General features: G+C 38.8%; 5 protein-coding genes across 7 annotated transcripts; 4 read left to right on the forward strand and 1 right to left on the reverse strand.

Moving 5' to 3' along the window:
• Positions 1-1,343: 1,343 nt before the first annotated feature.
• Positions 1,344-10,733, reverse strand: LOC115024567 (sphingomyelin synthase-related protein 1-like). The gene is given in 8 exon segments (XM_029456293.1): positions 1,344-3,074; positions 3,939-4,089; positions 4,185-4,302; positions 4,420-4,515; positions 5,234-5,809; positions 10,363-10,433; positions 10,435-10,470; positions 10,704-10,733. Coding segments are annotated over 8 exon segments (1,368 nt in total). The 5' UTR covers positions 10,719-10,733; the 3' UTR covers positions 1,344-2,769.
• Positions 6,890-8,844, forward strand: LOC115024564 (dual specificity protein phosphatase 13-like). The gene is made up of 3 exons (XM_029456286.1): positions 6,890-7,196; positions 7,321-7,538; positions 7,688-8,844. The coding sequence occupies exons 1-3, from the start codon at positions 6,970-6,972 to the stop codon at positions 7,879-7,881; spliced, it is 639 nt and encodes a 212-aa protein (XP_029312146.1). The 5' UTR covers positions 6,890-6,969; the 3' UTR covers positions 7,882-8,844.
• LOC115024566 (dual specificity protein phosphatase 13-like) lies at positions 9,472-13,384 on the forward strand. 3 transcript variants are annotated; one of them, XM_029456291.1, is made up of 4 exons: positions 9,472-9,705; positions 9,906-9,943; positions 10,040-10,123; positions 10,642-13,384. In XM_029456291.1, exons 1-4 carry the CDS (start codon positions 9,569-9,571, stop codon positions 10,851-10,853), a joined length of 471 nt encoding a protein of 156 aa, XP_029312151.1. In that variant the 5' UTR covers positions 9,472-9,568; the 3' UTR covers positions 10,854-13,384. The 3 variants fall into 3 exon arrangements, with proteins under 3 accessions (XP_029312151.1, XP_029312152.1, XP_029312150.1); XM_029456292.1 differs by having other exon boundaries at positions 10,043-10,123; XM_029456290.1 differs by having other exon boundaries at positions 9,906-10,123.
• Positions 13,385-13,453: 69 nt separating this feature from the next.
• On the forward strand, positions 13,454-16,882 carry LOC115024568 (dual specificity phosphatase DUPD1-like). Its single transcript, XM_029456294.1, is given in 6 exon segments — positions 13,454-14,501; positions 14,503-14,619; positions 15,376-15,384; positions 15,651-15,699; positions 15,702-15,857; positions 16,615-16,882. Coding segments are annotated over 6 exon segments (582 nt in total). The 5' UTR covers positions 13,454-14,465; the 3' UTR covers positions 16,830-16,882.
• A 1,193-nt stretch (positions 16,883-18,075) lies between these two features.
• Positions 18,076-20,208, forward strand: LOC115024563 (dual specificity protein phosphatase 13-like). Its single transcript, XM_029456285.1, has 3 exons — positions 18,076-18,481; positions 18,714-18,931; positions 19,670-20,208. Exons 1-3 carry the CDS (start codon positions 18,243-18,245, stop codon positions 19,870-19,872), a joined length of 660 nt encoding a protein of 219 aa, XP_029312145.1. The 5' UTR covers positions 18,076-18,242; the 3' UTR covers positions 19,873-20,208.
• The last annotated feature ends 996 nt before the right edge of the window (positions 20,209-21,204 follow it).

The raw sequence follows: 21,204 nt of genomic DNA on the forward strand, positions 1-21,204 counted from the left end.
TTAGCTCTTTACTATTAGCCTTTTAATATATATTTTACTAAATGCTTTTATTCTGTAGACTATTTTAATTCTGCTATTTATCTCTTTACTTTAGCTTTTTAATGGTGATTTTATAAAAATGTTAATGCTGCTACTCTATGCCACTTTAAACTAATTTAAATGATTTCATTCCGTTCTGTTAATTGCTATACCTGGTTTAACATTGAATGTGTAAAGGTAACTTCGATACATTTCAGAGTGTGAATTTTTTAAAAACCTGAGATCAAATAGACTGTTTTACCACGGGAACAAGAGGAAGTTTCTCTGATAAATGGGTTTGCATGTTCTTTACACATTTAGTGGAAAGGTAAAACATTAAAGAATATTATTGGAGAGAAACTGGCTTTAACCGATAGATTTCATGAAACTTAACAAACTGGGGTTTGTTTATGAAACGGGTTTTAAACCTAGATTTTGCCAAAAGAATCTGGACTCGCAGAGACGTCTGTGTTTTAAACGTTAAAAGGTCAATAAAGAGGTCGACGCTGTAAACGTAAAAAGTACGAAGACTACCAAGAATGTGTAGCAAAGGGAGTAAACCAGTTGAAAGGTCACAGGGGCCCATTGTTGATCTCATGCTTTCAAAATATGGCTCTGATAGTTTAAAACATTTACAAGAATGGTGTAATGAATGTGGTATTCCTGGCAGGAGGGTCGTTGAGTACGGCACAGATAGGGAAACTAGGCATGATTTCCAATGTTATTTTATACTATTTGTAATGCTGCTTCACACTCATTTACATCAACACTGTGATTATTGTACTGTAAATACTCTGTCTAATCTTGTACTAATTGTTATGTTTTTGCTGTGAAGCACTTTGGGCTGCAATTCTTGTATGAAAGGTGCTATACAAATAAAGCTTATTAATATTATAATTCTCAAAATCCAGCTTCTTAAATGTGAATATGTTCTGGTTTCTTTACGCCTCTGTGGCAGTAAACTATCTTGTTGTGGACAAAACAAGACATTTCAGGGCGTCATCTTGGGCTTTGGGTAACACTAAGCGACATTGTTCACAATGTTTTAGACCAAACAACTAAAGATTATTTGAGAAAATAATCGTTAGTTGCAGCCCTACCTACAACTAACACAATATGCATCACCCCTTAATCAAACTTTTGTTTCAAGTACTTCCTTCATGTCCACTGTTATTGGCTAAAATGTACAGTAAACATTAGCTTTTAACAATGTTACAAAATGATCATCTCTCATGCTGAAGACTATGCCCCGTATCAGTTTATTTCTAATACACGTTCATGATGAGGTTGTGCAGTGAACGGGATAAAAAGAGAAGAAACTGGTCTTTGATTTCAGCTCTTTAATAATGGAAATGACTGAACGAGACATGAAACGAGTAATGTGGCTTTACAAGAGCATATGAACACAACAGCATCATTCCCCAATGAGAGGATGTGTTGTAGACCATCAACTCCATTTAGAAAAACCATGTTTCTAACATGCTGTAACAACCACATTAATTACAACAACTCTCTTACTACAGTGGCAGGTCTCACTCAAAGAAATGTAGAGGCCTATCTGAAATCAACATCACTCAAAAAGCACATTGTGTTTAAAATAAATACATAGTTAAGTGCAACTGTAAACATATTTCTTCATGTGCATGTTGCTGTAACACTGTATATGAAATATAAAAATACCTATTGACTGTTACAAAAAGAAATAAATTAATATTAACAAATACATACAAATTTAAGGATCCTTTTTTAAATAACTATTACTACAGATTAATGTTAAAGGATTAATATCATTTAAACTGTATGATCTTTTTTTTTTTAAAAGCACTATTCAACAGTAAACATGAAAGATTTGCAACATTTCTACACAGAGAAACCTGTTAACACTCAAGGTAATTGGCAATTGGAATTATACTTAAGACAGCTGGAAATAAATCTTTGATTCCATGTTTTTGGCTGATAACAATATTATCATACTCAACTGTATCCTTCAATGAGCCATGGATTGCACTGTCAACACTTAGTAACATTGCCAAAATGTCAGCATTATTTCAAGGAATGAAAAAGACTTCCAAACAACGGCAAAGAAGTAGCATCTGTTTCTCAACAAGATTAACAACATTTTGCTATTCAGAAAATAGCAACAGTGTCATGTCTGTACATATTGCTTCAACAGTGGTCCATAGAGTTATGTTTTGATTAATTACAAAGTCGGAGGTAAGACAAAACTTTCAGATCTAAATCTTAAAATGATCAGGTAAACTGCTGTGAAGGATTAGGTGCACTGCTGCCTGAGAATCTGATGATGCGGCTTCCTTTTATCATGTGCTATCCAAATACTCTTAACAGACTTACGAGTAAGTCTTTAAGTTGGGAGGTACTTAACAACGCACTTCATTGCTACATAAAATTATATCCCTTTAGAGGAGAAAGAAGCAACCGATAAATGAGACACATCTCCACCGTGTTCACTTTTAGTTTTGATGGGGCTTCTAAGAAAATTCAGTCAGGTTTTGTGGATTTTGTTTACTCCACCTGAAATGTGTGACAGAGAGGGGGAGCAGGTTTGGAAGATAAATCCCCGAACATAAGAAGGTATGGCTCTGTGTATCCCATCAGGCATCGGTGCTAACAGGATCATAACAGTAGTCTTTGTTGATGAAGATATCACACACCGCCTTAGTTGGCAACTTGACAAAGCAGACTAAATAGCACAGGCTAAGAAGTGTCTGACAGTAACGCTGCTGCTGTTCCTTATCCAATAAGCCTCCGCATCACAGTCGGTCTAGAGAAGGGCCAACAGTACTCGTTAGGGACGGGCCCGTTGACATTGCACTCAAAAAAGGAAAACATGGGGAACCAGATGCGAGCTCGTCGACTCTGCTGGTAGGCCCTGGTGTTAGCTAGAGTGTGGTAGTACAGGAAGAGTCTGGTAGTGATGTAGAATGCGATGAACACGTCGATGGAGTAGTGTTCGTGTGCAGCCAAGATGAAGAAGATGCCGAAGAGATTCAAGACCCACGACAGCGTGTGAATAAAGTTCCAGCTTCGTGGAGTGTCTGTTTGTGAAGTTAGGAGAAAGAACAGTCGAAGATACATTCAATACATTTACTTTTGTTGTTGACGTTTTGGAGTTTTACTAAACCATCTATAAAATCTATCATTCCTTAGGTGACATGCTATTTCTGTCCAGGTCAGACTAAAGAAGGCACGCTTTTATTTCAGTTGTAATACTAGTGAAGGACACTGGATGGCAACAAATGTTTCCAAATATGGCTACAAAGTCTCTTCCTCATGATTTAGTACTTAAATGGCACAGCTTTTATTAACGCCTCATAATTTATCATGATTTTTATGAATTAATTTATAAAATCTGGTAACCTTTGCGTCATTTCGAAGGGAAAGTCTTAGCACAAAGTAAAAACAGATCCATTATCTCAAATATTACTGAACATTAAGCTTGATTTTCAAATCTTGTGTCAAACAGAAAATAATAAATTAGGATTTTAGATATTTTTTATTCATTATTGTTTTTGTTTTTTAAAGACGGGATCAAAAACTGCACATTGTGTAGAATGTAAACTGTAATACATTCAGTACAACTTCGACCTTCAATTCAAACTTCCAGTTTAATTTAGAGCTTCAAAGTAATACATTTTTTAACATTTTAACAAACACATTTTAACAGATTATTTGCTTTTAAGTGTTAAACAAATACCAAACATCTAATTAAAAGCTTAAAAATGCCCAAGGGCTTTAATTTGGTCTGTTAATAATCAAGTTACGTTATTATGAGTTCATATCAGATAATATCAGATATTCCATGGCCATTTCAACAATGTTGACAAAGTTTAAAGGGCTTTTGAAGGACAAATGTTTCTGTTCCCCAAACACAATGAAGCCCAGACGTAAAAGCTACTCACACTCTGTGACAAAGAAGTTGAGCAAGGTAATGACCACAGTGTGGCCGCTGAACATGTAGTCACCACACGTATGCACTCCTGTCAGGGTCATCCCAAAACCGCTCCAGATTGCCACAGCTCTCTGAAGTTTGGCCCACGTGTCACCATACATCTAGGAGGGAAAGAAGAAGAAGTGAAAATAGTGCTGTGATCTTTCAAAGAGGCGGTGTTTAAGATACAGTTGACAGAAAATTAATTATGCGTTACCTTTCCTGAGCATTGCAGGTGCTGTCCTGGCACAGAAAGGGAGGTGACAAACATGGTGATACAGCGCAGCATGAACACCGTCCCCATAAGGCTGCACATGCGCCGCAAAAGGATTGACCTAAAAGTCGTGAGAAATGGTTAACTTCCATGGCATTGATTTAAGGGGCACACTGTAGGTCTCCAACAGCCCCCTCCCTGTGGTGGTGTCAACGTTGCACAGATGTCAGGACTCTACCTGTGTTTATGGAGCAGCAGAACCAGCAACCAGATATTACAGAGGATCACTCCACATGCTTCAGCCATGGCAAAGGCCCAAGGTATTCTAGGCACACTGTTGAAAAGAGATAAATACACATTAGTGAAATGACTAGTTCGTTCCACAACAATTTAATTGACAACTATTTGAGTAATATTTGAATCAATTAACTCATTTACCAATGAAAATACATCCAAATATTCTCCCGTCCAATTCTTTTAATTTGCTGGTTTTATTTGATATCATTGTAAGTTGAGTGTCTTTGGTTTTTGGACAGTTGGTTGGGAAAAAAAAAAATCTATAAATATACTATTATAGATTATAGATTAAACCATTGATTGAACATTTTTTAGAGATTATTCAATAATGAAGTCATTAGTTAAATCATGAGTTAACCATTAGACTCAATAACACAAACATAGGTCCCTGAAATTAGCTCTCCTAATAAACATGAAAATACATTTCATGAAAAACTCAACGATGGTCATAAACAATGGGTTACACTACAAAGTAGGTCACTTTAAAAAAAACACACAAAAGGTCTTATTGAACCAAAGCAAGTTCATCAAGAATATGTGAGGACAAAAATAGAAACATTCTACAAAGAAGTAGGGCATTTATAATGGTGTGATATTTTGACAGTTAATACACACACAAATATATATATATATATATATATATATATATATATATATATGTTTCACTTTCTCTGTGGCTTTTCACAGCTGACAAATGCTTTTTTTTTTTATGGCTACCCAGTGTACCAGGTCAGAAAAAAAGAATTGGCACGCACCTGTCTAGGAAAATATCTGGCAGTGGAGGGTATGTGCGCATGTCAGGCACCCTCTCGTGCACTATGACCATGACAAAGGACGTGAACCCAAACACAAACACCACATAGATGGAGCTTAGCACCGTCTTCCAATACTCTGGATCCAGGCGCCTCGCCTGCTGCTTGTACTTCCCATTAGTGTACTGGTGATACTCCTCTCCCACTGGTGCTGTGTCAGTGCTGTCACAGTCTCTGCCTGTGTCTCCGTTACACAGCCAGTCCAAACTACCTCCGGAGCCTGTGGGAGAGTGGCCATCAAAGGGAAGACCCAGCTCTTCCAACACGTCAATGTTCTGTTTCTGTAGTTTGCGGATGGACACCATCAGCCGCTTGATGTCCCCCAGCACCTTGAGCTCCAGAGGTGGTGAGCGGAGGTCATACTCGCTGAGGGCGAGCAGACTAGTGCCGTCCAGTCGGTGCTTGTTGCACAGCAGGTCCACATAGTCACAGAAGCCTTCTTCCCTCAGCCACTTGGCGACGTGTTTGGGTGTCCAGCGACGGACACTCAGTTGGGTCATCGCCTCCTCACTCTGAAGGCTGCAGAAAAAAAGAACATCAACATTTCATTTAAAACAACTGAGCTCTCCCTTACTGTTAATATCAGTTCCTCATTTGACTTCCTCACCAACAAACAAAGGAGTTTTAAGGAGATGTAAGCACTATTTAGACACTTTTTATTTCCACTGAGTCAGAAATAATAATCCCAAACAAGCCATGCAACACTGCCACATAGACAGAAAATTGCTTCACAAAATTCAAAGTGATAAACAAGTTTAAGGCAATTCCTGAGCTACAGGTGCAAACTGAGCATTCACAAACATGTGCAAATATATGAAGCAAGTGCTGACAAGAATTTGCATATTATGTAACCTGTTAATTCAAATGTTAAATGATATGATGGTACAGTGGAAAGCAGCGTCATACGGTAGACGGTCAGTAACTGTGTCCAGTAAAAACCACCCACCTGCACTAACCCACATAACTTGCTATCATTAAGGTGGGGTCAGGAGGTAATTCTACTAACTTCTATCAATCTCTTGTAAGATAACTATCCAACGTGATGGTGGTTCACCGTGTATGTAACCACAAGCATGCCTGAGGTAGACATGAAACCGAGCGAAACCGACCTTTATTTTATCACAACTCATCCCAAGGAGGCTAATTCAGTTCTAGCTAACGTTAGCTAACAAGCTAATAGCTATCTTGATCTATACGCTCACTCACCCGGACTGAGATGTGACAGAAGACGATACGGAAACGTTTTTATTCAGCTAGCTAGCTAAATGGCATCTCACAAGAATCTGAAGAAGTCTTATTAGCATGTGCTGCAAAAACACGGGCTTGTTGGAAATCATTTCGCCCTGGGTTCGCGCTGTTAGCGCAGCACTGACTCTTGGCAATACAAGGCGGTATTGCTCAGTGTAGCTGCGCACGTAGAAATCAGCGACATAAGGTTTGGCTCCAGCTGAGCAACACCTACTGGTGGAAAGAGGATACTGCAGAGTTTTTAATTCTGCAGTACTGTTATTGTTTTGATGAAAAAGAAATTAAGTCTTTGTGCAATTAAATGTCTCAAATTAGTACAAAATGTATATATCAGCTGTTGACCAACAGTTAGAATATGGGTCACTGATTTAATTTTAGATCAGGGACACCTGTCCTTGTCAGTAGTATCTCTTTAACTGGGTTTGAAATAAATGTTGGGAGAGGAAATCATACAAATTAGTAGTTTCAGACTATCATGTTGTTATGTAGGTTATGTACTACAAAGATTCATGCAGTCAACTATGAACAATCTACAGGAAAGTAATGCAGTTTCCAGTGTCACCCCTTCTTTGAAAGACTTGGTAAAGGTTTTATATGGAGGAAAAAGGTTTGGTAATCATGTGGATGAAGTTTGGCCTGACCTATTCATTGGTGACATGTAAGTATTTCACATTGCTCTTGCTCATAAAATAAAAGTAATTCAAGATTATTGTAGGTTTCTTTGTGGGTTTTTTTACTTCTAATTTGATTCTTGATATAATCCCTGTTTCCTTTGTCCACAGGTCAGTGGCAAATGATCGATATAGTCTGTGGAAACTGGGAATCACTCACGTGGTGAATGTAGCTCATGGGAGGATGCACTGTCAGGGGAGTCATGACTTCTATGGCTCCACTATGGATTATTATGGAGTGCCTGCAGATGACTCACCGTCCTTTGACCTCTCTCGCTATTTCTTTCCCTCTGCTGAGTATATTCAGAGTGCACTTAACACGGCTGGTGGTACATATCATGTTGCTTTATTGTCACTCAGTTTTATCTCAGGCTTCTTTTCAAGTTACTCTACTTATAGAATAAATAAATACAGAATAAAATACTAGTATTAATCTATGCATTAGGTTTATTGTAATGTTTTTTTTCCTCCTCACCAGCTCGGGTTTTTGTCCACTGTGCAGTTGGAGTGAGCAGGTCCGCCTCTCTCGTCCTGGCCTACCTAATGATCCACCAGCATTACACGTTGCTAGATGCCATCAACAAGGTCAAAGAGCACAGATGGATCTTCCCAAACAGAGGATTCCTCAAACAGCTTTGTGCTTTGGATATGAAAACACGCAAGATATCATGAGTATTCCTCTGCCTCTCATAAACAAATTGTTTTTTTCTAAATAACAGAACCTCCAACGCTTGTTCTCCTCAAGATAAATGAATAATTCAGTGTTTGCCAGTGGAGGGAGACACTGTACGTTGACCTTAATCAGTTTGTTTCAAGAATGGTATTGAATCTATTGATCCTGGTGCTGTGTTTAATGTGAACCATGCTGCCATGCTATTGGCCCTTATATTATAATAGGAGATCAGTGTATTCCACTCACCCTAAGGCATAATCCATTTTAAGACTGAATATGAGAAAATTGACTCATTTAACCTTTGTTCTATATTATATACACATCCACGTTGTTGTGCTGTGTGTTCACTTTAAAACATCCTGAATAATCAACAGATGGTTTGTAACGCAGTATATATAAGTTGTAAACTGAGCTAAACACATTTTAAAGTGATTATGAATGTAATTGTCATCAGGTGTACCTCACCATATGAAGCATCCATAACTGGTGTGTAAACAGATAATGAATTATTGAGAACAAATTGTAATTATATATAACCTGTGAATGATTTTTACATGTGTAAAATAGCGAATGCTTTATAACAGGCTGTAAGGATTTGTTCAAGTGTGTAATTTAGTATCATTATATAAGACTAGAAGTTGACAAATACATTGATAAATGTTGAAGGAAAATTAAAATGAATAAAATAAAATAAGGGATTTAGTATTCTCCACCACATTAAGACTTTAAAGCCGCATTTACAACAAAATGTTGGGAGATAAGAACTTAATTTGCAAACAGTTAAGTTATTAAATTCATTGTGAAATCTTCTTTATTCCTAATTATCAGAAATACATTTTTGTTGTCTCTAAAATTTCTTAGGTATGTTGAGTTGCACTGGGTTAGAATTTGTACATATGTTTTTACATATCAGGTGGGATTTGGTCCCATCACACACACCCCTAATGCATCAATAAGCAGAAGCAGCCTTTTAAATAATCAATCAATAACTGTCTCCAGGTCAAAATGACCCGGGGACATGTATTGACTGATTTTGTATACAGCATCAGAACAGGCTTTCCACCACACATCATTGCTCCCACATTTTACATACACGTTCGTGACCCTGAATGAAATAAGGTCATTACATTTCATTGAGGTTAATTATGTTTTTCTTCAATTTAAAAGCGGGAAAGGGTGAAATTGACGTGCAACATAATAGGAGGGCTAACACTGTGAGGGCTGTTTGATGTCATGTGCAGCCAGCGGCAAGGCTTAATTTTTTTCCCCTCTTCAGCCAATTTGCTTTCACAAGATATTTATGTCAGAGCAGTAAACTATCTGCATGAAGCTCTTGCAGTATTTCTGTTCCATAAATGCTGCATTAAAGTGAACTCTCTGCCATCCAGTATAAGCAAAGCACTTAAACATTTTGTCCATAATTGCATCCAATTACCATTGCTTTATGGAATGATTCATCTCTGTTTGAGGCTTATTAAATTAGAGTCCCACAGCGGTGTGAAAAGCAGAGCTCGGGCTGCTCTGTTTGTTGTTCTGCCCTCTGCACAAGTAAGACTACACGCTAGGTTAAGCACTAAATTGGGTAACTGTCCAGTGACAGAAAATAAACACCTGCTCGTACCGATCATCCTGAGCCGGAGTTGACGGAAACTGCTTGGATACAACAAACCTTTGGACCAGTAATCGATGCAAGACGTTGGATTTGGACTTAAAATGTCACAAGAATATCTTAGTGTGAAGGATCTGCAGAAAGTTTTGGACTCATGCAAACTACATCTCAGTCAAGTTGACGAGGTCTGGCCAAACATATACATAGGGAATGTGTAAGTATACATTTGATTTCAGACTAAATCATTTTGCCTGGCAAGGAAATGTAAAACATGTTACTTGTTATGTTTAAACAATCATGATCTTTTACATAACTCTTGTAAATGATTGTGTTGTTCTAGTACAACAACACTGTGCTGTGATGCTAAGCGTTCACATACGTCTTGAACCTCTTCCTGTCTCTTTGTCTTGGTAGGGCAGTAGCCCAAAACAAGACTTCCTTGCAGAAATTAGGTATAACTCATGTATTAAACGCTGCTCACTCCAAGAGAGGCAGCGTAGGGAACCAAAGCTTTTATGGCAACGGCTTTGTGTATTGTGGCATTCCAGCAGATGACTCGACACACTTTGATCTGGATGTTTACTTCAATCCTGCAGCTGATTTCATTCATAAAGCTCTGAAGACACCTGATGGTAAGACTCTTCTTTTTCACATAAATTCTCATATTTCTGCACCGAGAGTTTTAATTGAGTAATTTTGAAAAAACATGTTTTTTCAAAATCCCTGCATGTTTTATTTCACTCCCTAAATCCTAAATAAACCCATCCACTCAAATTATCCCATAATGTAGTCCCTTCAATGTCACCTGTCAACACAGCTTGTAAAGGTATGTAAGTGTATTTTTAGCCAGCAGTGGTAATAAGGGTCTTACCTTGCAGAATTTAAGTCTATAATTTGACCATGGCTCCTTTCAAAGAAGCTATCAAGCAGAGGACAAGTTGGGATTAAAGAGACAGTCAGGTCCAGCCGGCAAAGGGAACTTAAATGAACAAAGGCAATGAATTGTAGGCACTATTTTTAGCTCACAGCAGGAAAAAAAGAAAGGCCACAGCGTGAGACGGGCAGTCATCTATGATATTAATAAAACTGAGGCCTCTCACTAATCCTTCCTTCACACCCTCCCTCTTCCTTTATCTTGTGTGTTTTTCAGCGAAAGTTCTGGTGCACTGCATCATGGGAATGAGCAGGTCATCGACCTTGGTGTTAGCGTACCTCATGATCTACCATCACCTCCCGCTCAAACGGGCTTTGCAGAAATTGATCCAGAAGAGAGCCATCTACCCCAACAGGAATTTCCTGGCTTTGCTGTTGGATCTGGATCTCCAGCTGATAAGAAAAAAGAAAACATGTCAGATCCTGTAATCAAGAGAAGTTTACACTTTTCAGCCACGCAGCAGCCTAGAGATGGTGATGCCGGTCAGTCTGTTGGTCCAGACTGAAATATTGCTCCTGGATTGTCATGAAATTAGTTTCAACTAATGACTGAAATTCTGAGACTCAGCCGTACTTTGAGACTAACAGCAGTAGGCTATAGCCTCTCATGTTAGCATAGCAAACACAAAGCTGCACACATTACATTTAACTGCACCTACTGAGCCCTTAGTTTTGTATCAGCATGTTAAAGGTCAACATGTTTACATAATATTGTACTGTATATGTGCACAAGGAGGCAAAATCTGGACATTCATAACTCAGACGCAATGTTTTAGCATTCTTGAGGTTATGCTAAATATTAGCATGTTACACCAACATGTTAACAACAAACATTAGCATGTTAACATGTTAAGTATGCACTTGTTAACATACTAACGTACTAAATATTAGAACATTAAAATGCTAATGTTAGCATGCTGACATGGCGTCTGAAATGTTAGATGCTAACAGCATGCTAACATCCACTAATAGTTGTTAATATGCATGGTAGCAAAAAAGAAAGAAGCCTAACTGCAGTTGAGCCTGACAAGGTTCATGCTGTAAGTTTGCCAAATCTGACAACGCAGCAATGTGACGGTAACAACATGGACTCTCCTCTGGCGCCACCCTCAGGCTTAGCTTTACGTTTGCCTCACTAGTAGTAAAGATCTAACAATGAATTGCGAAGTAGTCTTTCAGTTAGCTGCATTAGCTGCATAGACCATACCATGGTAAAGGACCTTTAGTCAGTTTGGAAACTTAAAGGTCCAATGTGTAGAATTTAGGGGCATTTAGCGGTGAGATCGCAGATTGCAAACAACTGAATACCCCTCCTCTCATCTCTCCCTTCATAGCGTGTAGGAGAACTTCCGGTAACAGAAAACGTGAAAGGCCCTGAGTTTGGTTTGTCTGCTCTGGGCTACTGTAGGTGGAAGAGGACCCGCTCCTTAATTAGATATAAAGGGCTGATTTCAGGCTAACAAAAACACAATGATTCTTAGTTTCAGGTGATTATACACTAATGATAACATAGTTCTAAATGTCATATTCCATTTCTGCTAATAGATCCCCCTAAATCCTGCACATTGGTCCTTTAATGCAATGCAAAGTGAAAACGGAGGCAAGCCAAATGAATGCTAATGATAAGGACACTAGTCTTTCAGTTACCTCTCATTCTTATAAGATTTATTTTTCTTCAGCACCTCACTTTATATTACAGCAGAATGGACCAACTGTCTTATGGAAAATGTTTTACAAAGCGTCACTTTTTTTTGTTGTAAACTATTGATGACTCAGAAAAGAAACAAGATGTTTCTACAATTCAACATTCAAACTCAAAATGGGAATCAATCTCCAGCATCCGTCTCTTTAACAAGACCAATTAATCAGTGTTCACAGAATGAAATTCTTTTGGTGTATTTGTCAAGCTAGTTGAGCTGATCGTCTCTGTCAATCAAAAGGTTTCAAATCTTTTGATTGACAGTGAAATCATCTGTAGAAACACAAGGAAATGTCACACAAAAAGGTTCACACATGCATCTACTTTATAGTAGTTTGACAGCAATGATTTATCTCTCAACCTCACTTTATCACACACATAGTACACACTGAAAGCAATACATTATTTTTAAATAAATGTTTGTATATTATGTTCATCTTTAACACTAATTTGTGTGCTTTACCCAAGACTGAGTGTGTTTATATCACAGTTTTAAGTGTAAACCTTATATACGTTTTTTCTCTGTTGTATTCACTACATGATCCACATATAAAGAAACTCCTAAATTGTCCAGGTGTTGATTTAAACACATTTCACTGTAGAGGAGAATCTCAGTGTCCTATCCTCCCTCTTGTGCTGTTAGCTCGGGTAACCTTAAAGGAATGCAGAAGATGATGCCAGAATTAGTTTGGGCTGAGATTCAGATGTTAAAATAGCATAAAAAGGTTGCAGGGTAGATTACAAAGGAGAACGCAGACAGTTGTGCTCTCGACCTACATGTAGCTCTTGTACAGAGAGACATTGAAAAGCAACGTTTCCAGCCAAGGCAAGTGTCTGCGAACAATGTGTTGTACGAATTTGTTGCAGATAGAAGTCCAAGTTGGGAAATATGTAATAGACTGTATGGATTTATAGTACTGTATACCTTTGTTTGCAAGGTAAACATGTTTATGAAGCACTTTAATAAATGAAGATGTACTGTGATGATGATGATGATGGGTTATCACACTTTCTTCTTTTATTAATTTGCTCACAAATCCAAACGAACCACATCCGAAAGGCTAAAGAGGGAAGTGTAATTCATAAAACCTCCAAGAAGAGGCCCGGAGGAGGTAAAAAAAGCCATTTTTATTTGCCCTCCATGTTAACCGTGGGCACTTTCCCATACATAGCATCTTTAATTACACAGAAGTAGAGCAGGAAGGACAGGTTAGCCTAAGGGGGAAGGCTATGAAAGCAGCGCTGCAGCTCAACATGTGCACCAGGGAAATCAGTTCTCTGCCCTGACTGTGGGTGGGAGGGAAGGGTTGTACTTATAGATCAATGAGGAGAAAGAAGAGCCTCCAGGTACTCCGGGCACATGTTGTACTTGTGCAAAGACACACTTTACTCTGCCTTTAACTCATATACATGGAGCATATGCTGGGCAAGATGCAGGTTTTCTTGCATACACGTGACACACCGTGCACATGCAGAGATGAAGATACAGCCATCATGAAGTTTGAGTGCACCTCCATATGCCACGGCAGCTTAACAAAAGGTCACTGAAACAGATTTGGTGGCAACGACTCATCCCTGCGGACACGACAATAAGTCTCCAAACCCTGAGTGCCACATTATGTCTCCACACACCAGCAGAATGCAAATAAGAAGCTAAGCTGCCATCGGTTTCTTTACTATAACAATGCACACCCGTGGTTTGTACGTCCTCCGCCTGGAGCAGAACCACACAGCTGCCTAAATAGATGCTAATGTATACAGTATGAATAAATCTCACAAGCCCAGTTTGTAAATTGTAAATGTACAGGTTGGACATGCCTGCAAGAAATTAAAAGCTGTTTATAGGCCTTGAATGCCAATTTTCCTGTATCTCTGGAGATAGATAAACCCACATAAGTGTTACTGAACTGTACATAAAATAATGAGAGCTCGATAAGGTCATTTTACAATTATGTGTTCTTTGCTGGTGTAGAGTGCATGTATTGGCATAATCATGTTCTATATTTAAAAGCCATAGGCCTGTATGGCTGATGTTCTATTTAACAACCCCCGAAGTAATCCACCAGTGTTACCTCGCTCTTCCATAAAGTCTATTAGAAATATTCAGTGGTGTAATTTAAAGGGGAATCAGATGGTGTCTGAAACTGTATCCGCATTTCCTTTCTTAAACTGTAGATGAGCCAGGTAAAGTTTAGATGACCTCGGTGTTGCCCCCTTTTTCATAGCAGTGAGCGGTTCTGTTGGTCCAACACACCCGATGCTTAAACTGCCACTTAAACTCTGTTGGAATATCATATGTGGTATTTCTATGTGATAGGTTGTAAAAGCAGAAGTATCCAGACATGCCCAGAGGCTTCAGCTGCTTGGGGTGCCCTGAGGGGGGCAGACGACAGGTATGTGACCCCCCCGGCTTCAGAGCTCCAGAGGCTGATGTGGACAAAGAGAGGGACCAGCAGCCATCTGGATGAAGTTCAGCACAGGATCTTTATTGGAGACATGTGAGACCAGGCATACTAATAAAGGTTATACAAATTGTCACTAACAATAAAAAAGGTTACAAAAAACTCTAAAACACTTAAAAATGTATGTACATCATCCAGAGGTATCGCTCAAGAGTTGGTGGAGATCAAAAACAGACCTAAAAGAGAGTGAATATTGCACTTACACTCAATAAAGTTATAATAGGGCTTCCGGGGGACGGGGGTAATTATTCAGAGAAAAAACTCTTTATTTAAGTGGGAAATTTACAAGAAAATTACGCTGTGATGAGGTTGAGTCAACCTTGCAAAGTGAAGCAATGTAGTGCCTTGACGAAAACAACAACACTATTATTCTTTCCTTGAAATGTTGTGACTTTAACCGTAGAGAATTTCTTCCTCTCAAATATATGACTTTATAATCTCAGAGAATATTCAAATTTGTTTCTCATAAACTTTAATCTCTGAGTGTTTACAGTAATAAGGTAATAGCTACTGGAGGTTTATTTGGGTTGCCAGGTTTTTAACCCATGTGTAAATGAAAGAACACATTTTGAATGCTTTTGTTGCTCGACAACTATGCTAATCATTAGCATGTTACCTTGCTAACCCCGTGCATGTTAACACGGCAACGGAAACATTAGGCTATACGCTAAACATTAGCACATTGAAGTGCTAACTTTACACAAACTAGCCATGGATGTAGCATTAGCACGTGAACCCACACACAAGCTAAATATAAAAGGTACAAAGTCAGCGCTGCTAAATTGAATACAACAGTTTTGTTTTATTTGCCCAGGTTTAGACTTCAGTCTATAGGATGTCTGTCACCCCAAATACAGTCTCATAACTTATATGGGAGTCCACAACTTGGCAACAAAAACAGTTCTTCTAATTTAAGCATTAACATCTTATTAATGATCTAAAAAGCATTAGTAAATGTTTTTTTTTGTAAATTTTAAATCATTTATAATCATTCCTAATTGCACGATAGTCATATGTATGCTCATAGAAATGACAAACCTTTCTTTCACTTATCTGCACTGACAGATATTTTTTTCCCTTCAGGTATGCAAGAGGACACTCCAGGCTCACCACATCATGGGAAGTTCAAGGTGAACACAGGCCCCAGCTTCTACAGAGACACCAAAATCACTTATTATGGAATAGAAGCTTTTGACATGCCATCCTTTAACTTGAGTCCCTTCTTTTACCCAGCGGCCAATTTTATCAAGAACGCTTTGAGCTCGCCCACAGGTGAGGAGCTCTCAACGAGCTCAAGGTATTTCTCATCATTTTTACACTTTAACTTGGGGGAGACATTTTTTTTCTGCAAGGCAAAGTACAGAAACGTTTGTCAGTCAATTCCCATTACAGCAGCCCCCAGTTGTATTAGTCATTAAAATGCAAATCAAACACTAAACATAATATCAAGCTAATATCTTTCCCCCACGGTAATCTTCTCATAAGCTGAGACCTTGGCCAGGAAAATTGGTTTTGAATGGATTGCCCTGGTAATTTGTAAGCAACACTTTTATTGGACATGGAAATTACACAATTATGTTTGTGGCCTGTGCTTGCCTGGCCTGTTATGCAAAGTGAAGTCTGTATCTGACATGACAGTAATAAGATGAGGCCTCCTCATTCACATGCTGGCTGATCGGGGGCTCCAGTGTGTGGCGGGCCCTACAGTAATCCCCAGCAGAAATACACAGACACCAAGACAGTTCAATTACGCGCTCCTATGCGCCCTAATCCTCTAGCCCGATAAGGAACAGGGGATTACTGTGTGTAGAAACATTTGTTGCAACATTGTTGAAAACTTTTAGTCAGGAGTTAGAAGTGCTCCTCTATGTGATGTGCATGTTTTTTAATCCACAGAGGAGTAACAAATTAGACAGTTGGAAAAATGTTCACCACAATAATCCAGTCATTGCATGTTTGTAAATGCAGACATGGAGCTGGCAGAGATCTGGACTGACAGGAAGTGATGTTGCGTTTTTGTTTCCCGCAGGTAAAGTGTTTGTCCACTGTGCAATGGGTCTCAGCCGTTCGTCCACCTTGGTCCTGGCATACCTGATGATCCACGAGAACATGACGCTGGTGGACGCCATCAAAGCTGTCAGCGCCAACAGGAACATCTCACCTAACAATGGTTTTCTGGAGCAGCTCCGAGAGCTGGACAAAAAGCTGCACTTCCAGGGATCATCGAGGAGCTGGCGGACTTGAGATAAAATCCTTCCGTGCATAAATTTGGATTATATTGTTGAGTTAGAAGTACAATGAAGATATGAATATAAAACATGTTCTAATTGTCTTTTCTTTGTAAGACGAATTTCAATTTTGGTGAAGAAATTAAAGTGACTTATATTACATTAAAGGCCGTTAATTGTAACAAACAAATACTAACAAAACCAACAGTGACTTTATCCTAAAAGAAAGTATCGTCTGTGTAGATAAAAGGGCTATAAAGTTAGACCGGGTGACATATTACTTATTTACGAACAACACAACAGGTATAAAGAAAGAGCGAATACAAAATGGACTTGTGAGAAATTTTGTCAAAGTCTTTGTGAACGAGAAGCCACCTTAAGAAATAGTTCAACATTTTGGGGAATATTCTCATTAGCATTCTTGCCGAGAGATATATGAGAATTGATTGATACAACTTTAATTTCTGTATGCTAAATATGCTAAGCTAGAGTCAGGAGAGTTTAGCTTAGCAGAAAGACAGGAAGCAGGGGGGGGGGGGGGGGGAAGCATGCCTGGCACCTCTGAAGCTCACTAATTAACACGTTATACATCTCATTTGTTTAATCTGTAAATAAACTAGGAAATTTGTTTCGCATTAACTCTCGGAGAGAAAGCAAATAAGCGATTTTGCCAAAAAGACAATCGATTCTTAAAAAGTTGAGATTTAAACATCTATATTATATATAACAAATAGGCAAACACTATCTGTTGGTGAAGATGATGTTATAGGATGAAAAGCTACTAAATGGACCTTGAGATTGTCAACAGCCACTGTGGTTCAGGTAACTTGTAATATAAAATGTGTCATGAGCATGCTCAGGGAAGTGTGCCTGACTCTGAGCCAATCTCCAGAAATGGAAGATGCAGTCTGAGTCCATGTCCATTATAATGAGGAAATATGTCACCAAATGCAACATGTTTTATGTTTTTTTTCATAGTTTTTTGACGATAAAATCAGGCAGTGTGTAAATTCATGAATTCATGTAATGAAAAGATAACAATAACACCAGCAATATCCTTTAAATTATCTGAAATAAGGTACACAATGATGTGGTTTGAACTGACTCAACTTCCTCACCACGTTTTGAATCACTGACACTATTACAACTGTAATCACTGCTGTGGTTCTGTAGTTGAAGTTGTCACAACACAAGCAGCCTGGCTTCTGTCACAGCCATCTGAGGAATAAATAGTCCACACTGCTCCTGCCCAGACTCTGGCATCTTCAGCTGTCACGTTCCAGCGGGGCTCAGCCTCGACACAACACTGATACTCTGCTCAGATGGAAAACAGAGCGAGCTGCTCCAATAAGGTTAGAGTTGACCGTGGTTCCTTTCCAAAATGCCTGCAATAAGAAAAACTAGCAGGACAGCGGAAATAACTTCTTAAATGTTCCATCCAGGAACATCAAGTATATGGGGGAAAGTATCCAACTTTTATATAAGTGTTGAGCTGAATATAATTTTCGATAATTACAGCAACAACACCAAAGTGAAAGATATGAGCCCAGAGGAGGAGCCAGCGTATCTGACACCGCCCACCTGCGATCTGCTCAGCCTTCTGCTGAAGAACAGACGTCCCACCGGAGCTGTCAACGAGGTTTGGCCCAACCTCTACATCGGAAACGCGTAAGTGACATTCTCACTTCAGGGCCCTGCTGCAATATGGTGATCTGATTGTGAAAGTGTTGCTGCAAACAAGTCCTGTATTTGGCCAACTCATGGGACAAATATAAAATCTGTACATTTGAGTCACCAGTGATGCATTTGCGAACATACGCTTACAAGAGCTGGCTACAGGCGGGGGGAAAAAAATCTCTTAAGGCTGCAGTCCTTGTATCATCTCTTGTGTTGTTTACAGGGCCACAGCTCTGGATAAAACCCTGTTAGTGGATCTGGGAATAACGCACGTGCTGAATGCTGCAGATGGCCCCCGGCACATTGACACTGGGCCACTTTTCTACAAAGACACCAACATACAGTATCATGGAGTAGAAGCACCAGACTGTAAAGATTTTGACTTGAGCCCATTCTTCACTGAGACGGCTGATTTCATTCATGGTGCTCTGAGTCAGAAAGGTACAGTTTGAGTCCATTTGAGCCACAGAAGAAGAATAAACACATTAAATTAAGGGTGTCATCGCACCCTGTTGTGTAAAGATGTGACAAGATGCCTGAAAATCTGATTGCAATGTAAACTAAAACTGAAATATTATTATATTAATACCCGAAAATGCAGATATTGTTGCATGTATTAAATGCCAGAGGGAGTAAATAAATATAATTTAATTTATACAAATAAAACTCTGCCTGACAACGTGTACAAGAAAGGTGTTCTTCTCCAAAAAAGAATCTAAAATAAATGTGAAGGTCAGACCAACTGAGGTGTTTGGGGACTCCAGAGTTTAAATATTTGCTCTTTTATCTTCATGATCTTCATTTTTTTGTGTTACTTTAACTTGATTTAAGTGGATAAAGATCTGTTTGTTCATTTGAGAGAAATACTTTCTTGTATTTTTGTACCAAAAAATACAAATCTTTAAAAATCGTATGAATGGAGCAACTTTCCACTTGATTTATCACATTTTAGTCCAGACTTGTCAGTTTGTTTTTCATCCCAACTCTGTTATATTGAAAATATTAAACCGCAGGCAGACCGTCTTGTCATACCGCTGCATTAGTAAAACCAATATAAGAACAAAAGTAAAATGTCCTTTGCATTGAGTCACATTCGGATAGTTATTTAGCTATGCAGCTAGTAGTATGCATGCTTCATATAAACACCGCTGACATTTGAAGTGATTCTGTCTCTTGTAGGTAAGGTTCTCGTCCACTGTGCACGAGGAATCAGCCGCTCAGCGACTTTAGCACTGGCCTTCCTCGTGATCAAAGAAAGACTTACCCTCGTAGAGGCTGTGGAGGCTGTTCGCAGGCACAGAAACATTCTTCCTAATGTTGGATTTCTGAATCAACTCTGTCACTTGGATTCTTCCTTGGCCCTGCAGAGGAAACCAAGATAACATCAAAAAGTGGAGAAATAAAGCATGGAGAGAGAATGTCCTCCAACACAGATTATTTTTCTGTATTGTTTAATAGAATATTCTTTACCTTACATTTTGAGAACATGGCTGCTTTGTTATAGATGTTTTGATGTATTTGCTTTACCTTTTAGGCAGCCATTGGTTTCCAATCATTTACATACAGTTTGAAAATCAGTTAGCACACTTTAATCACATTGCGGTCACATTTCCTTTGCATTATAATGCAGTTTAAGTTCAGGACTGCACTGGATCAACTTATAACACAAACTGACTGAAAAATAAATGCAGACTTGATATCCCACTACAATGTAAGGAGCCTCCGTCTCTTCTTTGAGTTTCTCGACAACCGTTCATCTGATCGACTTCGACACTTGCCGGCTGTATTACTGAGGAAGCTGTGAAGTCGTTTTTTATGAGCAGTTCTCAAGAAAGCTGCAAGAAACAATACAGGAGGCAAAGAAATTGGCCGAACGGGCGCTGCATAGTTTACCGTGGATTACAAAACTCAAACAAGTTTCGAGAGCCGGTTAAAGAGAGCTGTGGATTTAAGACTTGGAGCAACTAGACTCGTTGGACTTACAAACAAAAATAAGGACTTAAGACATGACTTAGACTTTACTGTAAGACCGGACTAAGACTTGATTTGACATGACACTTTCTGCTTTCTTTCTTTTTATCTGGTAAAATCCTGAAACTAAACAACAGCCGTTGCATAGCCACACTTCTCGAATGTTTTTACATTAAGTTATTATGGCTGTCCTTGAAAGGAATTACTCTCAGATATGTTAAATGACGCAGCCTTAAGGAGCAAAATATCATTGTAAATGTCAGCATTCAGAGACGTTCATCTTGATTTGAAGACTTGGCTCTGACTTACTTGTGACTGGATAAAATACTCGCTATGATAAATCTCAGATTGGAATAGGACTTGACTTGAATAACTTATGTTCAAGGCTTGAACTTGTCTCCAATGACTTGGTTTTCATATTCTTCAGAAAGGATTTGAAACCCCAGGCTGTCTGCAGTGTCAGGAAAAATCCATCAAATAAATATTGCACTGTACAGCATGCCTTTAAAACAGTCAGCAAAAATGCAAATGAAACATGAGTTGTAGTTAAGGACACATACACAGCACCATCAATATCACAGAGGCCTTTAAAAACAAATGTAGCACAACTGCCAAAACCCCTGCTGTTTCTGAACAACACAAAGACAGTGTGTGCCTATAAATAAACAATGCTCCACTTATATATTCACAATTCTCAAAATACTGTGTCTTAACTGCCGCAATCCAGCGTCGTACAGTTAAAA

The sequence above is a fragment of the Cottoperca gobio genome, chromosome 19 (assembly GCF_900634415.1).
Source record: "Cottoperca gobio chromosome 19, fCotGob3.1, whole genome shotgun sequence".
In the NCBI taxonomy this organism is placed as follows: Eukaryota; Metazoa; Chordata; class Actinopteri; order Perciformes; family Bovichtidae; genus Cottoperca; species Cottoperca gobio.